The sequence below is a fragment of the Stegostoma tigrinum genome, chromosome 7, assembly GCF_030684315.1.
Source record: "Stegostoma tigrinum isolate sSteTig4 chromosome 7, sSteTig4.hap1, whole genome shotgun sequence".
Classification (NCBI taxonomy): Eukaryota; Metazoa; Chordata; class Chondrichthyes; order Orectolobiformes; family Stegostomatidae; genus Stegostoma; species Stegostoma tigrinum.
Genome location: NC_081360.1, coordinates 74,272,936 through 74,297,590, shown reverse-complemented (window position 1 = coordinate 74,297,590; position 24,655 = coordinate 74,272,936). Strand labels below are relative to the sequence as shown.

Here is a 24,655-nt window from a genome sequence, read left to right as displayed (position 1 = left end):
TAACTCTCTCCCTCCACAGACGCTGACTGGCCCGATGAGTCTTGCCAGTATCTACAATGTTTAAATCAGATTTTTGGCAGCATAGTCATTTCTTAATGTTTCAGTTTTTAATAATCTTATGTTTTAACCTAACTGAAAAATTTCCAGGTGATTTCACTAACATTGTCCCAGGCCCAACTATATTAACCAGCATTATCAATGGTCTTCACTTCATCATAAGCTCAGTAGGAAGGATTTCACTATTGATTGTGCAATGTCCAAAATCATTTGCAAGTCTTCAGATGTTGAAGCAGCCTATGTCTATTTGCAGCAAAACTGGGCAATATTCAGGTGTTACAAGATGAATGGCTACTATCATGCATGTCACACAAATGCCAGGAAATGGCCACCTTCAACAAGACAGTGTAGTCTTTTTCCCTTGACATTCACTATGGATGAATCTTTGACTTTCAGCATTTTAGGATTACACTGACTGAAGCTGAACTGGATCAGCCATATACTTACATATAATTATAATGGCCACAACAACAAGTCAGAGGATAGGAATTTTGTAGCTAGTAACTCACCTCCTGACTCCCCAAAGCCTAACCACCATTTACTTGTCACAGGTTAGGAATGTGTTGGAATACTCTCTACTTCATTGGCAAGTGCAGCTCCAACAAGACTCAAGAAATTTGAAACTACCCAGGACAAAGCAGCCCACTTGGTTCAATTCCATAACCACTGATGCACAGTAAAAACAGTGTGCATTATCTGTAAGATATACTACAGTAACTTACCAACACTCTTTTCACCAAATCCATAAACTCTACCATCCAGAAGAACAAAGAAAGCAGATACGTGGGAATGCCATCTGCAATTTCCCCTCTAATAACACACCAACCTGACGTGGGACCATGTCATTTACACGTCTCTGCACGTTCTGATGCCCCAAGTAATGTAGTAGTCAAAAAGGCAAATAGGTATCACCTTCTGCAGGGCAATTAGGATTTGGGTAAAATGTACTGGCTTAGCAGTTGTTTCACAATCTATGAATGGATCTAAAAAGTTGGCTTTCGTATTAGGCAGAATTACACATTATTAACACTATGTCAGTGACATTCATTTGGCATCTCTCATGCTTGTAGTCTGAACACATCTCAGGATGTTGATATACTTTAAACATATAAGGGCAAGTTATTCTCCTACTAAGTAATATTTGAAACAGTATGTAATATTAAAGAGAAATATCAGTGATCACAGCAGCTAACCAATGTATAATTACATGATAACACTGGCATAAATTAGAATCAATTAGGTAATAAATTGCAAACATTAATATTAATATCATGAAATGACCTTACCCTTTACAAAACATCAAATTTGTCATAAACAGAAATAAAAGCATTGTAATAATATCTCAAGGCACTCTTAATTTGTGATGATTTTCATGCTTCAAGCCAATAAATAGTCAATATAATTTTCAGAAACATGCCAAAGAATGAACGATCCATATTCATGTAAGATAGTCATATGGCTCTTTACCTGGACAAGGCACTGAACAAGGAACCTTTAAGCTCCACACAACATCAGATAATCCAACTGGCCTGTTACCACACATTTTGTTGTCTACCACCTTTGCTGAACCTTGGAGTCTTCCATCATGAACGATACAAGAGAGGTTGCGCACTTTAAAACCATCACCACATTGCGCTTCCTGCAAAATAAGGTAATTATTGATTATAGACTTTGAAGCATTAATAAAATGGCTATGATAATTGAGATCCAAGAAATTCAGACAACATTATTTGGTTTCTGCTATGGGCTGCAGTGAAAATGGACTATCGATATTCAAGTTCCATCATTTGATTTAATAACTGAGATTTTCCTTGGACTAAAAATGTTTTTATTAAAGGATGCTACTGGCCTAAAATGACTGTTGTGATCAGTTGACCATCCCAAGCATCCGTGTCAAAGATATGAAACCAGCTGTATCAGAATTGCCGTTCTAATCAAGAGCAGTGAAAATCAGTGAGGCAACAAGAAATTTGTATATTTTGCTTTATTCACACTTGCACGATAAATTCAGATATTGAGTAATGAAAAGTTGCCTGCAGTGAAACAATGACAAGACATTTGAATCTTCCAAGGAATGACACAGCAACAACAGCACTTGAGCATCTAAGAAAAGGGAAAGAAATGTTGACTGAAAGCTCTTTTCTGCTGATCTCTCTCAATATCACAAAACAGCGTTCATGAAAAAGCAATCTAGGAAACAACAATTCAGCAAGAAATCAAGATTATCTCAAAGTTTCACCACTCCTTAGGAAACAAGTTGAAACATTCAGACATAGTATTAACTCTTGCAACTCAACGATTCTAAAAAAAAGTATCCTGAAACTGCTTTTATGATCCGGTAAGAGTGAACACCCCACTCCCTTCTTTATAATATTTATTACCGGTGTCTGGTTTTGATGGTGTGTTTTTGTATTTTGCTCAGGTTTAAAAGGTTAAAAAAAACTCTCTTTTAGGCAAGCAAATATTGGACTTAGCTTTCCCTTAGTTTCTGATCTGGGGAACTAATTTTAATTGAAGTGTAATAACCATGAGCTAAAAAAGAAATAAAATGAAATTGTTGCAAGCAACTGAGAAGGTTAAAAAGAGAGGAGCCAATTACTAATTAGGGGAAGCAATGGCTGAGTGGTTTTATCATCAGACTATTAATCCAGGTACCAAGCTGATATTCTGGGGATCCAGGTTTGAATCCTGACAGAGTTGATGGTGGAATTTCACTTTAATAAAAATATGGAATTCAGAGTCTAATGATGACCACGAAGATGTTTTTGATTATCAGAATAAAAAGAAAACCTGGTTCATTAATTTATAATCACCTTTACTGGCTCCATCCCCACCTCTTTGACCTGTCTGTCTCCTGACAAACTATCGCCTCCTTTATCCATCTTCTATCCACCTTCCCCTCTCTCCCTATTTAGTTCAGAATTCACTTCCCCTGCCCCATTTCTGAAGGAGGGTTCAGACCTGAAACGTTAGTTTTCCTGCTGCTCTGATGCTGCTTGGCCTGCTGTGTTCATCCAGCTCTACACCTTGTTATCTCTGATTCGTTAATGCCTCATTAAGAAGGAAGTCGATACTCCTGACCTGGTCTGGCCTAGATGTGATTCCAGAACCACAGCAATGTAATTAACTCTTACTTATCCTCTAAGCAATTTGGGATGGGCAAAAAATGCTGACTTAGTCAGAAATACTCATGTCTCATAAATGGATTGAAAAGAAAATTGTCTTCACTTGGTCAGACCCTTGAGGGGTTTGCAAGTTAAAAATGTAGATAACTGCATTTTTTCTCCCTTATGTACCTTTAATAAAATGCATAAGTTACATGTAGCCTTTCCTTAAACATGATAGTGAAAAAACAGTTAAATGAACAAAGTCTTGAAGCAGACTGAATTCTTATGTCCACTAGTAATTACTTGCTAATCAGTTGTGTTCAACAGCAATCTGACAATGAAACAATGAGAGTGGTGAAGAAGAATCAATATACATGACAGAGGTCTTTATTCCTTATTCCAAAATATACAAGTGAAAGCAAATACTGGGAAAAAAGACATATATTCAAATACTTGGACAACCTTTATACAATCTTTACACTGCCTTACTGACGGTCTTACTTATAAAGCATAAAAATCATCTGTTAATATATTATAGAAAAACATGTGGATTGATTGAAAACATAATTATTCTTTAGCTTACTGGCACATTAACAAGGCACACAAAATGGCAATCTGTACTCAGACAATACATTCTATGTATTTATTAGGGACAGCATTAAATCTGAATAGAAAAACATAAACTGTTCCTTTATTCTCTTTTGTGAACAATGGGATGCAAATTTCAATGTAAAAGCATTAAATAAACATATATTTGTATGAGCATATGTTGAAATCTTTGTCAAATGATTTTTGCAACACTGTAACATGCAGCCCACAGAGTGATACGGTACTTGTTATCAGTTTTAAGAGACATTAAATTAAGGAACCGGCTCAAAGGCAAAATGTTATGTCACTGAACCCCATCTATTTTCCATGCAAATTTTGTCATATAATACATTATCTGTACAACAGTGTCTTCTCTGAAATGCAAAAATACTTGTTGTATTTGGAATGGCATAACATTTCAATCTATAGTTAGAGGAATTGGAATAGAAAAATCTTGATTAATATAGAGTGAACAGCACCAACAATAAATTTTCAGCAGAAGATAACACTCAGCCCTATATTATCTCAGTGCTTCTAAATCACGGCTGTACATTGCCATTTTACTATACATCTAATTTCTGAAATTTGTTTTCTGTCTGTTTTTCTATCTCTAAGCTTTTGTGTTTGCTTCATTGCCTTCCTTTTTTTGACTTATAAACATTAAAACCTTAATTCAGGAAGTCTGACTCATTCATCACGCACCAAAATGTACAAAAACAACTAATCCTAGACTGAAGATGTTGTCAATAACTTGTACCAAAACTTGTACTGTTGTGCACTAAATGAGAAGTACTTTTTATTTGTTTGCAATTTTCGCAACCAAGGTAATTTTAAGATTAACAGCTCCATCAAGGAGAGGCAAGACCTATTCTGCGGGCACTATACTAAATGAGCTGCTGTAAATGAAGATGGTTGCTGTTTCCATTTCTGGATATTAGGCTGCCTACAGATATCTGCTACAAACCTTCTGGCTCCTAAAGTTACCTTGACTATACGTTCTCACACCCTGCTTCCTGTAAAGACTGTATTCCATTCCCTTATTTTGTCTGTCTCCATCAAATCTGTTTCAATGCTGCCAACTTTGAAAAGCGGGCTTCCAAAATGTTCACCTTTTTTCCTCAACCAAAGATTCGCCACCAACGTGGTTGGCAGTGCACTCTGCCGTGTCTGACCCAGCACCTGCACTCTGGCCCTTGTCCTTCTCTTTCCTCCCAGAACAGCGATAGAGTCCCTTGGTCCTTAGTCACCAACCCACCAGCATCCACATCCAAATGATCATTAGGCACCATTTCCACCAATGCCTGTGAAAATCCATCACCAGACACATATTCCTCTCCCCTCCTGTGTCAGACTTCCACAGGGACCGTTCTCTCTCGGGCACATTAGTCCACTCCTCCTTCACGCTCAACACTCCGCAACCAACCCCCATCCCCATAGCCTAATGGCACCTTCCAATGTAATTGTAAAAAGTGTAGTACCTGCCTATTTATGTCCTCCCTTCTTGTTATCCAAGGCCCCGGACCCACCTTCTCAGTGAAGCTGCAATTTACCTCCATTTTACTCAAACTAGCCCACTGTGTTCGCTGCTCGCAATATGGGCACTATACAGTGGGGAGGCGTAATGTAGACTGGGAGACTGCTTTGCAGAACACCGACATCCAATCCTCAAAAATGACCCTGAGCTACCTGTTGCCTGCCACTTCATTACACCACTGTGCTACCTGGCCAACGTATCTGTCTCCAACTGCTGCATTAGTCCAGCAAAGTTCAGTGCAAGCTGGAAGAACAGTGTCTGATTTTTTATTTGGGGACTCTGCAGCCTTCAGGACACAATGTTGAGTTCATTAATTTTAAGGCCTGAACACATTATCCCATTTCCTTACCCCAACCAGGCTTTGTCACCACATGGGCTGCATTCACAACCAACACATTGTCGACTGCTAATGGTCCCTATTAGCAGCTGTTGATTCTGTCAGGCTGACCTTTACCCATTCTTTTGTCTTCGCAACTGTTCTCTCTCTCCAGAATCTATCTCCATCTATCATTTACTCTTTGCCTGCTTCCTCACCTGGAGATCAGCTTCTAATGATGGTAATTAAATCTATCAGGAAAAACCTCACTAATGTCCTTTAGTAAAGGAAATCTACTGTCTTTACCCAGTTTGGCCTATAAGCAACACCAGTAATGTGTTTGACTCTGATCTGCCCTCTGGGCAATTTTGAATGGACAATAAATGCAGGCCGAGCCAGTGATGCTCACATTCCATGAATGAATAAAGGAAAACTCTGTATTCTCTCCACTGAGCTTCTCCAGAAATTTCTGTTTTCGTTTCCGGCTTTTATTATCCACAGTTCTTTGTGGTTTTTTTAGTTTAGGCTATTGCATGTTGAACAATTAGTTAGAGGTTAAATTATTATGATAGACATTTTTACAGAAAGTTTGAAGAAGACAAGATATTCAATATTACTCAGTCAAGATCTTAATCTGTCTACCCATGGGCTCACATGACATCATCATGGTGGATGATCCTGCATAATTCTTCAGTATTAACCCTTTGAGACTCAAACACAACAAGACTTTGTCCCAAAATATTTAAATTTGTTCAATGATACAAAATTGACTGCAACTCCTCATACAAAGGAAGGGCTTATAATAAATTGTACAGTATCTTATAATCCTCCAGACATTTCAAAACATGTAACATCTAATTGAATACTTTGATAAGTAGCAATTGTTATTACATGGCAATTAATTCATACACAAGGTCAGACAAAAGTGCTAATTTGATAACTGACCAGTTAACTGTCTTTTGGCTGAGAGAAGAATGCTGACTAGGATATGAGAATGTCCTATTCTCTTTAACCTAAGGCCATGGTAGCATTACATGCACTGTAAATAGCGAATGGAACATACCTCTGTTCAATGGCTCATTCAAAATATCTTTTGACAACATTGCATTCCTTCAGTACTACACTGAAGAGACTTAATAACATGTTCACTTCTTAGAACACTCAAAACTCAACCTAACTCCCAAAGGAATGTTACAATGGAGACAGCCTTCTTCTTTGCAAAATTTATTGAAAAAAGTACATACTTTTCCATGCTTTCAGTGTTTTTTAGCGTCCTGTCACTTCTTGAGTAAATGGTACGACAAAGAGAAAATGTGAAGATGCAAAGCGCATTTATTTCTTATGATTCTTAAAAGTAGAGTAATGCTGATGAAATTAGATATGAAGTACACCAGGAAAAAATGTTACAGACTGCCCTCTATTTCAGCACAAGCACTGTTGTACATACCATAATTACAGTAATTGTAAAGTGTTCAGCCAAGTGGAAATCACAAAGTGTGAAGCTGGGTGAACACAGCAGGCCATGCAGCATCTCAGGAGCACAAAAGCTGACGTTTCGGGCCTAGACCCTTCATCAGAGAGGATCTAGGCCCGAAACATCAGCTTTTGTGCTCCTGAGATGCTGCTTGGCCTGCTGTGTTCACCCAGCTTCACACTTTGTTATCTTGGATTCTCCAGCATCTGCAGTTCCCATTATCACTGGAAATCACAGCATATGAGTTCCCTGATTGGGGCTGTGAATGTTATCCAATCAGAGAGTCCTAGTTGTCAGATAAAAAGAGCTGTTTATGACACTCTGAAAATTGACTCTAAGGGAGCTGGAGCAGTTTCAAGGACTTTCCACATGTAAATAAAGCATAACTTAGTGATGCGACACCAGTCTCTGTGGAGTTATTCAAAAAATCTTAAATTGAATTTGATTTTGTGCCTCCAGCAGGTGTATCTAATCAAGTTATCGTCCAATTCAGATAACCATAATTTAAAATTTGTGTCATGTGGTAAATGCCCAGAGAAGTGGAGCTGGTACAAAACCTTGTAAATAAGAAATGTTTTTGTTTTCACCACAAACCTATTATACACTGAAACCTCTCCTGTCTGGAATGCCTTGGACTAAGTCATTTTATTGTTTATAGATTTTTTTGGATTATAGAATGACATCAGAATACCTAACATCAAAGGTGTGCACCTGAAAAATGACACCATTATCAATAGTTAACTGAAACACAAAACAGTGGTAAAATATTATAAAGTAGTAAAACAAAAGTCTTACTCGTGTAAATATTGTATTTTTCATGTTTCTGCTCCCAAAATGAAACTAGTGATATTGAAGGAACAGTTGGTTCTTATGAAAAACATGCTGCTCTATAAGAATTTCCTAATTTGTAAAGCTTGCATTATATTATTATTCAGTAAATTTAAAGCAATAGCATGATGGTGCAATGGAAATCGATAACCTCTCTTTACAGAACAAGATGAAAACTTGGAAGAAAACTTAATTTAAAGCTCTTCTTGTGTAGAAAGGTGTCTATCTGATACGACTATCGGAAGTGCATGACAACAGAAATTCTCAAAGGCCTGAGTCATTTTAGCCACGCTATGATGCGGTCAAGGAAGAGTGCAGGACACTGTTTCCAAAACATCAATTTGAATGACTTGTCAAAAACCTCAATAATATTGCCAGAATGCTGAAAGCTTCATAGTTTAGTTCTAGCCATGCATTAAGATAATACAAAATATTAATTACGCCTAAAATTTTGGTCCCAAAAACAAATAGAAAATTCTGTGTTAAGACAAGATCAGAAAGCACTTTAGTCCAACATGCACAGCTTATTGATTCCCTTTATTGTCTATCTTGAATAGAAATAGATCCAATTAATTGAGAGGTGACTTAATTAGGTTGAGAGGTGACTTAATTGAAACATATAAAATAATCAGAGGGTTGGATAGGGTAGATAGGGAGAGCCTTTTTCCTAGGATGGTGACGGCGAGCATGAGGGGGACGTAGCTTTAAATTGAGGGGTGAAAGATATAGGACAGATGTCAGAGGTAATTTCTTTACTCAGAGAGTAGTAAGGCAATGGAACGCTTTGCCTGCAACGGTAGTAGATTTGACAACTTTAGATACATTTAAGTTGTCATTGGGTAAGCATATGGACGTACATGGAATAGTGTAGGTTAGATGGGCTTGAGATCGGTATGACAGGTCGGCACAATATCGAGGGCCGAAGGGCCTGTACTGTGCTGTAATGTTCTACGTTCTATGTTCTAATTTTCTGAGGTTAGCCCTAAGGTAATCTGCTCCAAACTTTAGCTATAAACATGCAGCAGTGGTTCAGTTGGGAGTATACCTGCCTCTGGATCAGAGGTTTAAAGGTTGAAATTCCACTCCAGAGCTCTTGGGTCAAGACAATTGTGTTGGTGTCATATATGGACTATCAACCTTTAACTTTCACTGTCTGCTTGTTGTATCGGAGGCATTTCATGAACTAAGTTTTTTTTAAAAGAACAAAAACTGATATGAATATTGGCCGTGATCCCTGCTGACAGATTGACACAAGTCTATATGTTCTATTTGGAACAAATGAAAGTAATGGCACTGAAACTACCATTTTTATCTCCAGACGTCTAAACATGGCAACTGAGTCATCTTCAAGAAATTCATATGTTTAGTTTAATTTGCACTTGTAATGTAACTTTATATATTGGGAAATAAAAGGCTCGCTACCAGTTAGTGAACTTGGAAAGGCAACGGAGCCATAGTTAGGAATATATATACAGAACATATTTTTGTAGCTGTTTCTGGGCCGTAGAGTAGAGAAAAGGAAAGATGATCTCAAGGTTGAAGAACCTGAAAGGCTCTCTCTTTCTTCATCTCCTTTTCTCTCCATATTTCTCTTTCTCTCTCTCTTCCTTGTTCCTCTTTATCATCTCAGAAGACAACACCCAGTAAACACAAAAATTGGAAAAACATTCAGAGCAGAAAGAAACCTATAGCTACTATTGATAATACAAGTTGACCGTTAAATTGAGACCGAATGTTAAAAATCTAACATCCAAGGACTCTAAGGAGTTTTGAACTACATATTTTTTATTATTCTTGACTGTACCGCTTTCCCTGTTTAAAATATATTACTTATGCTTTATGTGTGTTGATTTCACATTTTGTTTTTATTCCCTCAGGATTGGTAGGTACTAAAATTATGTATTTTTTCACTGAAATAAAAATGTGTAATTTGCTCCTTCATTTTGATTGGGTTAACTGAATTTTTAATTGAAGTGTGATAATTGTGTGCAAAAAATAAAAAGTAAAAATGTTAGCTGTGACTGACCAGGAGGGGATTAAAAACAGGGGTGCAAAATTACCCCTCTTCACCTATTTACGAAAGGGTTGGTATCAAGGGATATGCTGTCTTCCAGTTTGGCCAGATGTTAAACTGAGGCATCACCTATCCTCCCCAGTGGATGCAAAAGATCTCTCTTTTGTCAAAGAGCAGAAAAATTATTAAAGAACAAAGAAACCTACAGCACAGGAACAGGCCCTTTGGCCCTCCAAGCCTGCGCCGATCAAGATCCTCTGTCTAACCTGTCATCTATTTTCTAACGGTCTGTGTCCATTTGCTCCCTCCCATCCATGTACCTGTCCAAATATATCTTAAAAGACGCTAATGTGTCTGCGTCTACCACCTCCAATGGCAACGCATTCCAGGCACCCACCACCCACTGTGTAAAGAGCTTTCCACGCATATCTCCCTTAAACTTTCCTCCTCTCACTTTGAACTCATGACCCCTAGTAATTGAGTCCCCCCCTCTCGGAAAGAGCTTTTTGTTATCCACCCTGTCTATACCCCTCATGATTTTGTAGACCTCAATCAGGTCCCCCCTCAATCTCCGTCTTTCTAATGAAAATCATCCTAACCTACTCAACCTCTCTTCATAGCTAGCACCCTCCATACCAGGCAACATCCTGGTGAACCTCCTCTGCACCCTCTCCAAAGCGTCCACATCCTTTTGGTAATGTGGCGACCAGAACTGCACACAGTACTCCAAATGTGGCCGAACCAAAGTCCTATACAACTGCAACATGACCTGCCAACTCTGGTACTCAATACCCCGCCCAATGAAGGAAAGCATGCCATATGCCTTTTTGACCACCCTATTGACCTACGTTGTCACCTTCAGGGAACAATGGACCTGAACACCCAGATCTCTCTGTTCATTAATTTTCCTTAGGACTTTTCCCTAAGAGTCCAAATAATATTTATTCTTAAACCAACTTATTAAGAAACAACCTGTCTGATTAATATCACATCGCTCTTTGTGAAAGTCTGCTGTATGCAAATTGACCGCTATTTTTCTTTTTTTTGTTCATCCATTAGACATGGGCATCGCTGTCAAGCCAGCATTGATTGCCCATCCCTAGCTGCCCTCAGGAAATCAGTGGCCAGCCGCCCTCTGGTACCACTACTGAGAATAATAGTGTCTACACTTCAGAAATCATTTATTTAAATATCAAGTCATCCAGAATATCTTGAGGTTCGGAAAACTGCAACTCAAATGAGAACTTCTTACTGTTTTAAATTGTCACCTGTGAAGTAACTTAAACTGCAAATGACTCATTTTCCAGAATGAGTCATACTCATAGGCAGGTGGTTCCCATACAACAACAACATTGGCATCTACTCAACAATATGGGAAATTGCCCCGGTATATCCTGTCCCCAAAGACCAGAACAAATCCAACCAAGCCAATTATCACAAAAATCAGTCTACTTTAAATTTTCAGTACGTGCCCTCAATCCTCGGCATCTGCTTTCAATCATCAGCAAAGAGATGGAAGGTGTTATTGACCAAAGCAGTAATAAAACTTAAGCAGCAATAACCTACTCACCAATACTAACAATACATTGCCGCACGATCGCTTGACTCTTGACATCAATACAGCCTTCGTCCAAATATGGACAAAAAAAGTTAAAATATGAGGTAAGGCAGCAATTGATTTGGTTTTGTATCAAGTGACCTTTGCTTAGAGTCATAACTAGAAGACAGAAAAATAGTTGTTTGATGATCAGAGCTCAGGGCATTACTACAGAAATTCCTCAAGATAACTCCTAGGTGTCACCATCTTCAGTAGCTTCACCTTCCATCCATAACATGGTCAGAAGCAAGAATGTTGACTGACGATTGCAATGTGTTGGCGTGATTCATGATTGCTCAGATGCTGAAGCAGCCCGTGCCCATATATAACATAACCTGGACAACATTCAGGCTTGAGATGATAAGTGGAAAGCAACATCTGTGGTAACAAGTAGCATGAAATGACCAGCTCCAAGAGTATTGAATGGCCTACTATCAACATTGTGAAGTTACCATTAACAGGAAACAGAACTGGCTAATCATACAAATAGTGTATTATAAATCCATGCCAAAGGCAGAGGAATTCTGTTGTAAGTAATTCACCTTCTGACTCCACAAAACCTGTCTACCAACAATAAGGCACAAGTGAGGAGTGTGATGGAGTACTCACTATTTGCCTTCACTACAACTGAAACAATCCTAAAGATACCCCATCCAGGATAAAGAGCTGGCTTGATTAGCATCTTGTTCACCATCATAAAGTTTCATTTTCAACAGTGATGCACAGTGGCCTCAGTACCTAGCATTTACAAGATACACTGCAGCAATGAGCCAAGACTCCTTCGATATCACCTTTCAAACCCGTGACCTCTACCTAGGCAGAGACAAGAAGCAGATACATGGGAACACCTTATAGGTTTCCCTTCAAGCTACACTTCAGTCTGATGTGGAACTACATTCCTTCATTGTTGCTGGGTTAGAGTCTTGTAATTTTTCCCCTAGTAGCAATGCTAATATTCCTACACCAGAGGGATTGCAGCAATTCAAGACAGCAGTTCACCACTGCCAGGAAACACAGGTTGTAATGGGAACATCCAATTTCTCATATCAATCTTTCTATTGCTGACGGCCTTCATATTCTGCCTTTGTCGGAAGGGCAGTACATTCTGCACCAAAAAGTTCACCATGTCTATGTGGCAATGTTAATTCGTTATTATCAGGCTTTGGGTTTAAGTCACACTCCAGGACTTGAGCACAAAAATCAAAGCTGACACTCCAGTGTATTTATTCATACATTTGTTACAACTTCAGCCAAAAATTACAAAGACACAAGTTGATAACCTGAGCGCATGTGTTAACTGCCATTATGTTATCTCCAAACCTTCAAAGATCTCACGACACTTTGAAGCATCCGATGCATTAAAGCTTTAATTTCATACTTACTGTTAAGTATACACATGTCTTCATAGCCTAAAGCAGTGGAAAATATCAGAAACAATTCCCAGAAATGATTAACTTGCTGCAGGAATTAATTAATAGATGACAAATCAAGATTGTTTTAATGCAGAATACTTTGTGGATTGGAAACTCTCCAGTGTAATTGTTGGCTATATTGCCCCCAAAAGCTAAAATTAATTAGTTTTTCTTACCTAGTAAATGCCAATTAGCACTCACAGACCTTTATATGATGTTTTAAGAACACCTGGCTCATCTCTGGTGAAATATGCAACACTTTCAATATGTTTATTTCATCTAAGCAAAATTCTATTTTATTGAACAGAAATCAAGGACAAACTGAAAGGGGCCTCAATAACAATTTTTCTATTACTTATTTTTGCAGTCTTCTTGCCATATCAACCATTTTTTTAAACCAGGTCAGTTTTTTGGAACTAGGCTGTGGACAAGTATCAAATTTAAGAGAACAAATTAAAGCTCAATTCAGCCGTCTTCCATTTAGAAAGGTTAAAAAAAATTCCTTACCTCATGCTGCTTATTGATGCAGCTAATATTCCAACTTATTTAAGATGAGTAAGAAATTAATTCAAATGAAACGTTTCCCCCAGAAGGAGACTATGTATCACTACAAGTGAAACACTTACATGGAAATTCTGGAAACCTGAAATGAAACAGAAAATGTTGGGAGCAGACAGGAGGTTGAGAAGTATCTGGGAAGGTTAAATGTTTTCAATTAGCCATCATTCATCACAACCAAAATAGTTTCAGATTTTGGTGAAAGAGTGTCATAAGGCTTGCGTCCAAGATTGGTCCATTTAATAATTAATCTGATCAAACTAGCAAACATGCTAAAGTTTCTATCTTTGAAGCAGTAATTATTACCAACAATTCAGCACTTAGAAGGAAGTAAGAAGTCCTCAAACATACAATCTCAGATATCATCACAGTAGATAATGTCACTCGTTTTAATTTTCTAAGCCTTCTTATACCAGTCTATGTGCTGATAATATTTTACATGTATTACATTGTTACAATGCAGAAGGAGGCCATTTGACACACTGTGTCTGCACTAGTTCTTCAAACTAGTGCCAATCTTCTGCTTTATCCCCATACCCTTGTGTGTTTTTGTCTATTAAAGAATCATTCAATGCCCTATTGAATGCCTCAATTGTGATTACCTCCATCACATTTCCAGGCAGTGCACTCTATACCCTAATTACTCACTAAGCGAATGTGGTATTTTTCTATTACTGTCATTTGTTTTGCATATCACTTTAAGTCTATGAACTCTCCTTCTTGTTTCATTCAGAAGTAGGGACAGCTTCTCCCTATCTACTCCAAACATCTTGCTCATGGTTTTGAAAACCTCTATCAAGTCTCCTCTCACCTTCTTTCTTTCCAAAGAGAACAATCCTAACTGCAGGTCGTAATTCCTGGAACCATTCTTGTAAGTTGCTTGTGCACTCTCTCCAATGTATTTGTATCTTTCCTATAATGTAGCGTTCACAGTAGTAAATAATACTCCATCTAACAAATGCCCTGTACAAATTCAATATCACCTCCGTGCTCTTATACTCTATGCCCCTATTAACAAAGCTGAGGAGACAATGTGCTTCATTAATAGTTCTCTCCACCTATTTTGCCACCTTCAATAATCTGTGCACATATAAATTCAGGTTTCTCTGCTCCTGCACCGCCTTTAGAATTGTCACTTCTTTAAAAAAATTGTCTTTCAATGTATTTTCAACCAACGTTCTTGCTATCATGTCACACTTCTCTATATTAAACTTCACCTACCAACTATATGCCTACTCCATCAACTTGTCAATGTGCTGTGGAAGTCTGCACTGTCTTCCTCACAGTTTATAATTTTTCAAAGTTTTGGGTCATCTTTCATTAATCAAGCCTCTGACTTAGTTGATTTTATCCATCAAGAAGAGTCCCAAATCTGCTTGATTGCATTCTTGCCAGGCACAAATGATCGCTAGTGTTAGAACCCTTCTTTCTCGTGTTTTGACTGTTTTCAATGAGGTCCATAGCATATGGTTTCTCCTGTTATTTTTCAGTTTCAGCATTCAGTTTATGTACATGGATACCTGCTTGCGGTTTTTAGTATATGGGTATAGGATTTCTCCTATTTCTTCTTATGGTACCTTCTTGCAAGTGTACTGGATAGAATCTCTGTTGGTGTCCATCTCTCTGGATTATCACTGATTATCTCTTCTTGCTAAAATCTTTGGTCCATACTCGACCTTCATTTATTTTTGATCAATTGTTTGTAACTGGGAGTAATTTCTTGGGGTGGATAAGAAGTTGTGTGTTAAAACTCCCTTCCCATCAACAGTTTTGATGGTGCTAATCCACGCAGTAGATGAGTCAACTTCTAGTTAAAGAGTGCAACTTGGAAAACTGTATTCTTCATTAAGAATGATTCGATTATTCTGATTCCTTGTTCAACTTCATCAGTAAATTGAGAATATCTGAGAGAACTAGCACACTTTTTAAAAAAAAACTGAAAGAACTGCAGATGCTGCACATCAGAAACACAAAATAAATTACTGTAAAATCTGAGCAGATCTCACAGCATCTGTAGAGAGAAAGCAAAGTTAATATTCAGGTCTAGTGACCTTTCTTAAGAACTGATTGTGGCTAAGAAAAGTTAGGTGAATTTGCTGAAGGTAAGGTGGGGAAGTGGGGAGGATTAAACAATATGATTAAGGGTCTCGGCCTGAAACGTCAGCTTTTGTGCTCCTGAGATGCTGCTTGGCCTGCTGTGTTCATCCAGCTCCACACTTTGTTATCCAGGAATAAACAATAGTCCAGAGAGAGAGAACAGCATTCCAGCAGACAAAGGAATTGGTAAAGGCCAGCCTGGGAGAATTAATAGCTGCTAATGGAGTAACTGACAAAGGATTGGTTGCAGTCACAGCTCATGTGATGACAAGGCCTGGTGTATGGGATTGGGGTAAGGACAAGGGACTTATGTCCTCAAATTATTGAAATCGATATTGAGTCTTGAAGGCTGCAGAGTTCCCAAGCGGTTCCCCAGACCACACCTGTTGTTTACCTTTGAGGATTGCACTGTTTTCCTTTTTAACCTCTGACTATTTCACTCGCTATGTTGTTTCTTCCAGGCTGAGGTCTTCAATTGACTGCCATAAATTTGAACGCCAAATCCAATAACAATGCTGTCCCTTATCAATTATGATTTAAAATGTTTGTAATTGTATGTCTCAGCTAAGGTGTGTAAATTATTGATAAAATCCTCTATTATTTTGCCTAGGCATTAAATTATTCAATTAAATCTGTGTCTTTCTAAAACCTTATTTGTTCTGAGGCTGATGTAACTGTTAAAGGCTTTTAAAATGTCTAATTCTTCTTCAATTCCTTGTTTCGCAATAACTTCAGCTGTATCTCCTATCAAAGCACTTGTTGTGCTCCAGATTTGTTGTCTAATTATAAAGCAATTTTTGAATTATTTCTTCATAATTCCCAATCTTGGGCAAGATTTGGTTCATTTTTATATATAACCTTTCTGACAAGGAAATGTCTAAATTCATATTTTATTTTTCAAGTTGCTAGATGGATTTGCTAATTTCTTTAAACTGCTTACTTGGTAATAGATTTTTGTTTGGCTTCTTTCTGAACCTTGCTGTGACTTTCAAATTTTATATTCAAAAATGTTACTATTAGACATTGTTCAGCTGTGAACACATTAAAACTTTTACCTAATTTGGAAAGATTCATCCTTTTTCTATGATCCCCACAGTATTCCAAACTGGGTGTTCTCCATATTATTTTAATCTACCATCCTGATACCAACAATATTTGAATTGTTGTCTTTACATTCCACTCTTCCAATTCTGCCCTGAAGTCTCATTGGGATTTAAATTTTTAAGTGGTAGCTATTCAGCCTTAGCATTCTGTGACATTATCCAACCTGCTTTATTATTTTAATAGTTTTCTTTTTTTACACACTTTTGAATTTTCTTACCTAATCCTTTCAGGTAAGTAAAATTTGTATGTTTTCTGCACTTACTAACCGATCTAACAAGTATAAATGCTATGACCAACTGTTAATTATTTACGTTTAATGAAACATGAGGTACTTGAGACATAGCTATTTCCATTGAAGTCCTTATCATGTGATCTCTGCCATCACACTGGGTCATACCACCTGCATTCTGACCCTTTCAAACATTTCTACAGAGCAATGAGCATCTTTTCTTTTTCCTAATGCTGACATAAATGTTGTCAACACCTAGCCTTTTGTGTTTTATTGTGACATTGCATCCAGTTTTTGTTTGAGAATGTTACTATTTTCAAGAATGTCACCTTTTGCTGTGTCATGGAAATCCGTATTATGCAAATCTGACCATCAGGCCTCTTCCCAACTTTGCTGAGCACTTAATTTCCTGTTTTCAGCACAGAAGCCCAGTCCACAAAGGCATTGTGACAACTGTGAGTGAAAATACGCCACTAAAAACAAAGGATTTGTTTTAACCATAATCATTCATGTTTTGTAAAATTGTTCATAGGGCGTAAGCATTGCTGGCTAGGTCAGCATTTATTGCCCATCCCAGAGGGCAATTCAGCGTCAATCACATTGGTCTGGAGTCACATGTTCGCCAGACCATGTAAGGATGGCAATTTCTTTCATAAAGTGAACAAGATGGGCTTTGCTGACAATTGACAATGGTTTTACGGCCAACAATGACGGCATTTCTGAAGAAGAGTCACTGGGCCTGAAATATTAACTCTGATTCCTCTCCATGGATGCTGCCAGATCTGTTGAGATTTTCCAGCAATTTTTGTTTTAGTTTCTGATTTCCAGCATCTGCTGTTTGCTGTTCTTAATTTAGTGGTCAGGTGGTCATCATTAGACTTTTAATTCCAGATTTTTGTTTATTGAATTCAAATTCCAGCATCTGCCATGGTGAGATCTGAACCCCGGTTTGTGGTATATTACCTGGGTCTCTGGATTAACAGCCCAACTATAATACAACTGGGCTTTTGTGTCCCACAGTCATTTATGTGATTTTACATTGAGTTTTTATTGGTAATAGGTCTAAAATAGTACAAGTTATGTAATGAGGACAATTGCAGTTGTGAAGACAATACGTTTCTTATATAATGAGTACATTTTAGTTCAGAGCCTGATTCTTAGTTATCTCACTCAAGTATCACAGAATGATTTTTGCTGGGAAGATGCTTATGAAAAAAAAATGCTTGCTTCGTGGCCACTAGGATTATCCTAAATGTTAGATCCACTGAGAACAGTGTGCCTAAAATACACTGATGCCCACTTTCCCGAAGTGTTCAAGATTACCATTAATCCCTGGTACTTTGAAGCACTGAAAAATAATATTACAACTGGAATATTTTGAAAAGACTGCAATCAATACATGCATTACATAAAAGTTACAAATAGATATGTTGCGATGGCAGAAAAATAAGCACAGAGGCCATGAACCTAACTGAACAACAGAGTAAGCCTGAGGACAGAATTGCCGAGTCTTCTTCATTATGTTTCTCTGTTTTTAAAATGCATTTTCAATGTAGACCTGAGGTCTTTTTTAGATTGGTGAGGTTTTCGTGAGCATAGATGAGTTGGAAGCAGTTAATGTTTATTATTGCACTAAAGTCTACAACCAATGCTTCTGCTTAAAGCATCATAACATGTCAATCTTCCTGTTCATTTCAAAGTCACACTTTTGAACTTATGCTTCAATGAGCAGTCCTGTTTTTGTCTGTTTATTTTTAGTTAACAGGCATCTAATCTATCATGAAACAGAGTATATGCAGATGACTACATTGGAGATAATAGCTTGGAGTTTCTATTAGGTTGTCAACAACTCACTTAAAATCAACCAGAAATGCAAAAGATAGAGGCAACTCAAGCATAAATTACTTCCAGTGCAGTCTTAGTTTTGCAAACATTAGTAATTGTTCAAGCAATGTTGCAGTGGAAAGGACAAAATTGGCCACAGTATCAAACAGGCCTGACTACCATGCTGGATTTCCACTAATTTGGCTGGCTTGTAAGTCTTCAAAAAGTCTCTTCAAATCAACCTTATTATTTATAGGTACCTTATAAAGACTTCTAAATGTGATTTTCTTCAGAAATCAACTAGTGTAAATTAACGAAACTAGAAAATAATTCAAAAGCTTTTCTTTAAAAAGTAATTTTCATTTATTTAAAATTAGGCCACCAATAGCTGGTGGACTAAACATAGGATAAAAAAAATTGCTGATTTCATTTGTCATTGACCCATTTTCAGTTGCATTAATAAAACAACACTAGTTACTTCTCTTAGATATATGATGAATATTTTACAATATTCTGTTCTAAAATGCTACCTGATTGTGCTCGTTCATTTATATTTGACGCTGTTCATCTGAGATTTCACAGAAACCTGGGCAAAAAAAAAGTACATTCACAAAGTTAGCCTAATTTTCATTGCAATTTACAGCTGGATTGTTCACGCATCCAGAGCAGAAATTCTTGGTCACTTACTGCACCAAAAAAAAAATCCTCAGCATTACACCTGCTCCAAGTATATATTCCACAGATGAATCAGGCAAATTAAAGGAACTCAGTGAGGCCAGAGTAAGTGGACTCCGAAAATTTGATCTCGTATTCTTCATCCCACCACGGTTTAAATGTTTACAAAAGTGAATTGTTTTTATTATTTAGATCTAGCTTTTAAAATCTTTCATCTTGGTGTGTGAGTAATCAATGCCAATAGTTTCTTGTGCCTTCTCCAACTTCACATTCTCCAAGTATCTATATGAATTACAACCTGTCCAAATTCTATTGTCTTCATCTTATTCCTGATGATGCCCTTATCATTATTGACCTTCCATATGTACTGAAGTCTAAACCCGTTATCCTCATTTACAGAAAAAAAGCAACTTATTACTGAAGTTACCATAGTTTTACTGGACTATTCAACTACTCTCTCATTAAAGAGAGCTGACTGGAAGTTTAACCTTACGGTCAACGCACCTCAGACAAGGAGAAAGTTGGAGAAGGAGAGTCCTTCATAGTAACCACTTTAGCATAAACATTATGAAAGACAAGAGTCACAGAAACAGAGTTAAATTAGAAGATCAAGATCTTAAAGCATTACCTGAGAGGTAAGTTTTAAAGAATGGCTTAAAGGGGAAAAGCAAAGTGAAGAGGCAAAAATGTGCAGCAAACGTGTTGCAGAGTTCAGGGTCGACACAACTGAAAGCACGGATACCAACGGCAGATTGATAATTGTCAGGAATGCACAGGGCGCCACTACTGGATGATCACAGATATCACAGAAGGTTGTGGACTGAAGGACATTACAGAGGTAGTGAGGAGTAAAGCTATGAAAGCATTTAAAAATAAAAATGAGAATTTTAAAATCAAAATGCTGCTTGACTGAAAGCCAATGTGGATTAATTGAGCTCAGGTATGATAGAGGAATAGGACTTTCTGAAAATTAAAATATGGACAATAGAGTTTGTAGGAACAATAGTACGCTTTTTATCGCCATGCGGCAATGAATTATTGGGCCATTCTGATCTCTACCCAACTCAATCCACCTCACCTTTTTTCACATGCCTCAGTTTTAAGACTGAAATTAATCAATTCTTGTTAAGAGTAGCAAGGAATATGCAGTTACATAGGATAAATGAGGCAAGGTATTTTAATTGAATGGCAGGACATTTGAAGGACTAAATGGTCTATTCCTTAATGGATGTTCCTTCATACCTTTCTGTTTGACATCTTTCATTCACTCAGTGAAAGGCCTTGGGACATTCTACTACATTAAACATGTTCAATTTGTCAGAAGAGGGGTCTAGGCCTGGAATGTCAGCTTTCCTGCTCCTCTGATGCTGCTTGGCCTGCTGTGTTCATCCAGCTCTACATCTTGTTATCTCAATGTTTGTAATTTGTTGCTTAATAATCTAGCTATGCAATGAAACATGAATGGATGTGACCTCTCAAACAAGACTTGTACATACAATTGCTAAACATAAACCTGGAAGAAGCCAGTTGTCAAGAAGTTAATTGTCACTGTCACCTTGAATACTACTAGAGAAGAGGTGACAACTGCGGACTGAGCACTAAACTCTGCAATTTAAAGCATTGGTCGATGAGAACTTACCCGCTGAGAATTATTCTCCTCAGGCACTGCATTTCAATAAGACAGATAATTTGTTTTCAACTAGAATGGGTATTGTTTCTTCCACCATTCTTTGGTCACAGCTGTCAATGTTATTAATGTCCTTCAAACAAATAATTCTGCAATGAGTATTTAGGCTGCTGTTGACAGCAGGAAATATTTATGCCTGGCTCAAACAGGCTGTAATACCTTCAGGTTTACTGGGGAAAATGTTAACTGGGTTCATTCCATAAAACTTGATAGCTGAATTGTATCCTTCTTAGCACCACCGTAAAATGCCAGACTGCTCAGTAGCAGCATTGGGTATTGATTATAATTGGCACATCGATGCCACACAAAATGGGGAGAGTTTTATGTCGTTGATGGTGGTTTTATGCAGATGATGATGGTTTTATGCAGATGATGGTGGTTTTATGGAGGTGATGCTAGGTTTTTTACAGTGCAAGTGGGTTTGGTTGCTTGCATGAGAGATGCACAAGACTTGTACTGTCTCTTTCTGGGACAGCTTGCCATATTACCAGCCAATGTTTGAGGATACAGGCAGGTCTTTCACAGAATATTGATCCTAGAACAGAAAGTTCCATCTGCTGAGAGTCACCAGCCAACCCAAGACCAGAAGCTCTTTTGCACGGGGGTGTTACTGGAGAGAGTAGTTTTTAAGGTCTAAACACCCTCAGGCCAATGTTCACAGAGTGACTCAGACCAGAACAGTGGCTCCCTGCTCTAAACAACTCCCTCTAATCAACTCAGAGCTACGTCTCTCAATTAAGCATGGGTACCTTGAATAAGAAGTTTCCTTGTGGCAGACTACAAGGGACCCATATGGCTCTACACATTGTCTGTCCACATGCTGACTGGCCTATCCACCTCTGCGTTAATACCACAAGCCATTCTGTACCGGGCAGTTACTAAGTTCTGGTCAGAACTAAAAATATACAAACTCGCCATTTGATGCAACCCAACAGGGAGGTTTTATTCCTTTGCTGTGCACTCTGTAAAAGTTCAAAGTAAGTCTGAAATGGCCCATGAGTACTGGCTGATGATACACCAGTGTCATGTGTCTTAGCTGTCAGAGGGTCACTTTCCCAAAATAACATAACTAATAGGTTTCTGGAATCATGGACTAGTGATAATTCTACTGGGCCATTGACTCCCCTCAGTTTTATACACCTTGACCAAATCTCTCTTCAATCTTCTTTGTTCCAAGGAAAACAACCCCAGATTTTCCAAACTAATAGCTAAATTCCCCCAACCTGAAACTATTCTGGTAAATCTTCTCTGCACCTTCTCATGGACTCTCATTTCCTTCCACCAGTGTGGTGTTCAGAAGTGAATGCAGTATTTCACCTGTGACTGCATCTAAACTTTAGACAGGTTCTGCATAAGTTCCCTGCTTTTGTATCCAATACCTTTATTTATGAAGCTTAAGATTTCATACGTTTAGCTAGCTACTCTCTCAGTATGTTTTGTCATCTTCAAGAATCTCTGCACATCAACTCTCAGGTTCCTCTGTCCCTGCACAGTCTTCACAGTTGTGTTATTTAGTCTATGTCACCTTTCCCTAACCTTTGCTTCAAAATAAATCAATTTGTGCTTTGCTATCCATTATATATGGAATGCTCTGCCCCAGAAGGCAGTGGAGGCCAACTCTTTGGATACTTTTAAAAAAGAGATGGATAGAGCTCTTAGAGATAGAGGAATCAAGGGTTATGGGGATAAGGCAGGAACAGGATACTGATTGTGGATGATCAGCCATGATCATAATGAATGGTGGTGCTGGCTCGAAGGGCCGAATGGCCTACTCCAGCACCTATTGTCTATTGTCTATTGTCTATATAAAATTTTCACTGTATTTTGTAACACGATACATGTGAAAATAAATAAATCAAATAACTCAAATTTGCCACTCGCCTACCTATTCTGTAAATCTAAGTCTTAAAAGAAAGAGAATGCCGTAGAAGCCCATCTGTCAGCATCTGTGCAGAGAGAATCAAGAGTTAATGTTTCAGACAGGGACATGCCAGGGGATTCCTGGAGGCCTGGCATTCCAACTGGAACTCTGTCAACAAACACATTGAACTGAACCCAATATACAAACCACTGAGAAGCAAAACCGGAAGTGATGCCAACCACCTCAGCAAACCAAGGCATATAAATAACAAGTGGGAGAGTACACCAACGCTTCACCGGAGGTGCACTGATGATGTTACCTAGTCGGGTGATGAAACGTCTGCAACCAAACACACTGGCTCGTTGAGCAATTCTACAACCTGAAAGACAGTTGCTAGCATAGTTTCCTGTTTCCTTAATTTTTTTTTCACGCAGACTGATAATGATCCTCCTATTGCATGATGCTTGTTCACTCTCCTTATTGTGGTAGTTCCAGGCCTTAGTGAAGTATGTGTTAAACTCCAGTATGCACATGGCACAATGCTAAGCTGAGGCACTGACTGTGACTAAGCCATCATGAGGAACAGCCACCTTCTTGAGGCAGATGAGTGCAACAGGGAAGTGAATGCAAGACCTATTCAAGCTCAACAACTGGATTAAATTGATTTTACTGAATGTAGACCTTATTTTAATGTTGGAGTAAGGGGCTTCTAATTATTCTGCTAGAATTGGATTTCAATTGAAGTAGAAAATTCTACATACTGATTTATAATGTGGGAGCTGATGGACTCCATTGTGGCACACAGTGATCACATCACTGTGCAGTATACCACATTGGCAGATGTGCAGGTGAACATCTGCTTGATGTAGAAAGTCATCTTGGGGCCTGGGATGGGGGTGAGGGAGGAGGTCTGGGGGCAGGTGTAGCACTTCCAGCGGTTGCAGGGGAAAGTGCCAATGTGGTGGGGTTGGAGGGGATTGTGGAGTGGACAAGGGAGTCGCGGAGAGAGTGGTCTCTCCAGAACGCAGACAAGGGCGGGGTTGGAAAAATGTCTTTAATGGTGGGGTCGAATTGAATTAAATTAAAAAATTTAGAAAGTTAAAAGGTGATCTGATTGAAATCTTCAATGTATTAAGAAGAAAAGACAAGTTGGATAAAAATAAACTATTTTCCACTGGTTGGGAATTCTAGAAATAGGTGGCATAGTTTGAGAATTAGGACCAGGCTATTCAGCAGAGATGGTCGAAAGCACTTTGATGCACAAAAGTTGATCAATGTTCGGAGCCCTCTTCCACAAATATCAGGGATGCAGGTTCATTTGTTAATTTAAATCTGAGAGATTCTTTTGTTACCCAATGGTATGAAGAGATATGGGCCAAAGGCAGGTTCATTGAGTTAAGCCGCAGATCAACCATTGGATGGTGGAGGTTCTGAACAGCCGATTCCTATTCCTATGATCCTGTATTTACAGAATAGTTTAACACTTTAAAGTCAGAACTATTCTGAGACCTGTGCCCTGATCTACTGACTAAGTTTCCTGTGAACTTACTGCTTGTGCTCATTATGCGTAACCCTCATAAACATGCAGTTCCAGGAGGAGCTGCTGAGTCATGGTCAGAAATAGGAACCATAGCTTATTTGTCTGTTCCCCATGAGTACTTAGGTCAATATTAGCATATTGGCATTTCAACTG

At 38.2% G+C, this 24,655-nt stretch overlaps 1 protein-coding gene across 4 annotated transcripts in view; it reads right to left on the bottom strand.

The window, feature by feature from the left end:
* Nucleotides 1–24,655, bottom strand: part of thsd7ba (thrombospondin, type I, domain containing 7Ba) — a 922,022-nt gene that overhangs the window by 73,946 nt on the left and 823,421 nt on the right. For all 4 annotated transcript variants that reach the window (XM_048535033.2, XM_048535035.2, XM_048535034.2 and 1 more), the window contains one exon: nucleotides 1,525–1,696. In XM_048535033.2, the coding sequence (XP_048390990.1) occupies nucleotides 1,525–1,696 (172 nt within the window). The remainder of the gene's footprint in view (nucleotides 1–1,524; nucleotides 1,697–24,655) is intronic.